Source organism: Aplysia californica, unplaced genomic scaffold (genome assembly GCF_000002075.1).
Source record: "Aplysia californica isolate F4 #8 unplaced genomic scaffold, AplCal3.0 scaffold00463, whole genome shotgun sequence".
In the NCBI taxonomy this organism is placed as follows: domain Eukaryota; kingdom Metazoa; phylum Mollusca; class Gastropoda; order Aplysiida; family Aplysiidae; genus Aplysia; species Aplysia californica.
This window is the reverse complement of record NW_004797733.1, coordinates 283,680-286,730: the sequence shown is the minus strand read 5'-3', so window position 1 is coordinate 286,730 and position 3,051 is coordinate 283,680. Positions and strand designations below refer to the sequence as shown.

The window sequence follows — 3,051 nt, the reverse complement described above, 5'->3', positions numbered from 1 at the left end:
TGGATTGAAAGAAAACATAAAGGACGTCTCAGTGGCACCCTCCAACCACCCTTTTAATAAGTACTTGTTTACCCAGCCATCTAGATTTGGACGACCCTTCGCCTCTGTAACCTTAGGCTATGGCGTTACACACCACTGCTCATTGAAGTCTCCAGATCACAAAACTGGTGTGCCTGTTTAGCCCCGAGCTCTTAAGGGAATGTAAGACTTATTATCAGTGAGAAGGGAAAAGGAAAGAATGAGAAAATCTAGGAAAAGGAGAAAATTACCCAGCAAAATCATTTCTTAATATACATGCATCTTTAACCAAAGCGTCACGCACTGATAGCGTTCAGAAAGGCTTAACGACCCAGTTCTTACTTTACTTTCGTTGTTCTGGTATGTTTATCTTGTCCCCCCTCCCTTCGCATACCGTAAATGGGCTTATCCTACGAGTATATTTCTCACTACTCAAACGTACGTTAGGGGGTTAGGATGTCGCATTAGGTATTAAACTGAACAGCAGCTTGTTAAACTGCGCAAAACAGAAAAAGGCTCTAGAAAATCTCTAAACATCTAAAAATACATGCTCCTGAAAGTCGCCGATACACTTAAAGAAGGTGGTTTTGACAATCCTTTCAGCGTACTGGTTTCATATTTTGAATCTCGCATTTGCGGTTTTAATCTTGGTTTGTACCGTTGTTCGTCGAATACAACAGAAGTGCAACACAACAGAAAAATAGCAGCAGCAACAGAAAACAGTGACAATAATTTTTGTTCCCCTCTGTAAGTATACACTGCAGTACTTTTTCCATTGTTACTAAAATGTCACTCTTTGTCTGTCTGTCAGTCTGCTTGTCTATCAGTTTATTTGCCTTTCTCACATCCAAACAGTCAACACAAAAGGTTCAGTAAAGGTGCTTTTAATTGTGACAGCAAGAACTTGATGGCGAGAAACCTGGTTCCGTCTTTCATTCTGACGAAATTTCCCAACCAAGGGACATAATTCCGCCAATACCGTTATCCTTTGTGGTTATCTCCCTTTCCTTAGGCTGTACTCAGACTACCTGTTCTTGGACCGGTTCCGCTCAGTGCACAACGTGTCAGCGGCCAACTTCCACAGGGATGTCCGTGCATCAATCAGCATGCTGTCTCAGTGTAACGCCACACGTCCGCTGTGGCACTGTCTCTTGGACAAGGAACTTCACATGCGCATACCGGTACTACTTGTCTGCTGCATAACCGTGTTCTTTTTTTTATAGTGTTATTTACCGATGTTAACATTCTCTTAGAAATCGAATTGGTACCTTCCAGTGCCGAGAGCATGGTTATATAATCTCTCTCTCTCTCTCTCTCTCTCTCTCTCTTTCTCTCTCTCTCCCTCCCTCTCTCCCTCTCTCCCGCTCTCTCTCTTTCCCCCTCTCTTGCAGTATGCAGTTCAAACGGATTAATATTTCACCGCTCGGATATGAACATCAAACATCACAACAGGCAGAAAAAGGAACAACTTCCTCTTATTCAATCTAAACACTGGGAAACAAAACTTTCGTCATAATATTATAAATATATCATGTATCTAATACAAGGTGACTTTATACATTCAAAGCATACTTTCTACACGTCTTTCAACGTTGTGACGTCATTCAAATTACACAAGGTTCATGATAATAATACATTACATTTTGATTGTATACGTCGTTTTGGTTATAGATTCCTTTAAAGAAATTTTTAAGGAGTGGAAATGTTTGTATGTTAGCTAAACACAACCTATTCAAGGGTAAAAATTTCATGATTATTAGTAGAGACATATCACGCCATATTCAACGGAAATGAAGTGATGGCTTCCGGATATGCCTGTTCTTTTTCTGACCCTGTAAGAGCTGTGGGCTCTTTGAAGCAGAGCAGCACCTAAACAAAATAATACGACGTTCTTTCTTTGACTTGACAAGATTTGAGTCTAGATTTAGATCCCAGTTTTAATACGGCACGAAACATGCCTGTCGTTTTTATGACTTTGTGTTTCAGCACGCATTGACCTTCTTCGCTTTGGTCTATTTTGTGTCTGATGCAGGATTAACATTCCTGCATAGTGTTTTATTAATGGATCATGCAGATTTACCTTAACTGTAAGAGTGATACAATATTTGAACAAAAGTTTTCAGCACTGAACAATATGTATCTACTTTGAAACCAACGTATTAGTTTTCCAGAGTTATGCCCCTTTTACCAAGATGGCGGCCGCAAGTTAAGACCCTAGCTCTGCACGAAAACAGAACCTCATAAAAGTTATTATAATTTTTTGTACAAATTTACTTCTGCATCTTTTTATGATTATTTAACGAACGAATAGCTTCTCTTGAAGAAGGTCAATATTTTGCTCATGGTTATTCATAAAGTTTCTCAATTACTCTTTTGATCTCTGAGGGTATGATCCATATTGGAACGCTATGCTCGAGAAGATGTGTGTTTTTTTCCTAGGGTGAGATTTGGCCCTTGTGTCTCACTATGGATATCATTTGGAATTTTGTTTTTTTGTTTTTGTACCTGTTGTAAGGTAAAAGAGATATGCAGACTGTGGTACGCTCGATTTTTTTGTAGCCTGATCATACAACAAAAACTTAAAATAACTTAAACATCAATCTTGTATTTGTTCAGATTCTTTCGAATGTATTTGTTCATATTTTTATTTACTTTTGTTAGAAAGATTTGTCAACATTGATTCTTCTTTTTTAAATTGAATTAGATCTAACTGATACTCACTTTATCCGAAATAACGAAGGTTTAGATAATATACAAGAAGCATGATCCAGTCGGGTTTCTTTTCTTTACAAGTAGACGTACGTGCATCTTTTTCTCTTGGCAGGTGCGGCTGATCCCGGGTATGTACGACATATTTTTGGGGAAATGGCTGGACGTTTTCCCTCCCGGCCAGGTGCTGGTGTTGAGGAATGAAGACTATGCCTTGGATATGAAGAAGAATATCAAAGCAGTCTTCACGTTTCTGGGTCTTGGTGAGTATTTTATATGGTTACGTCAGTACCATTTCACAGGTGTCTATAGGTCGCCCCCCCA

At 39.1% G+C, this 3,051-nt stretch overlaps 1 protein-coding gene across 1 annotated transcript in view; it reads left to right on the top strand.

The window, feature by feature from the left end:
* Positions 1-849: 849 nt before the first annotated feature.
* The window catches only part of LOC101845188 (carbohydrate sulfotransferase 15-like), a 3,637-nt gene continuing 1,435 nt past the window's right edge, over positions 850-3,051 (top strand). The window contains exons 1-2 of the mRNA XM_013086399.1: positions 850-1,199; positions 2,843-2,990. Of these exons, the coding sequence (XP_012941853.1) occupies positions 1,125-1,199; positions 2,843-2,990 (223 nt within the window). The 5' untranslated portion in view covers positions 850-1,124. The remainder of the gene's footprint in view (positions 1,200-2,842; positions 2,991-3,051) is intronic.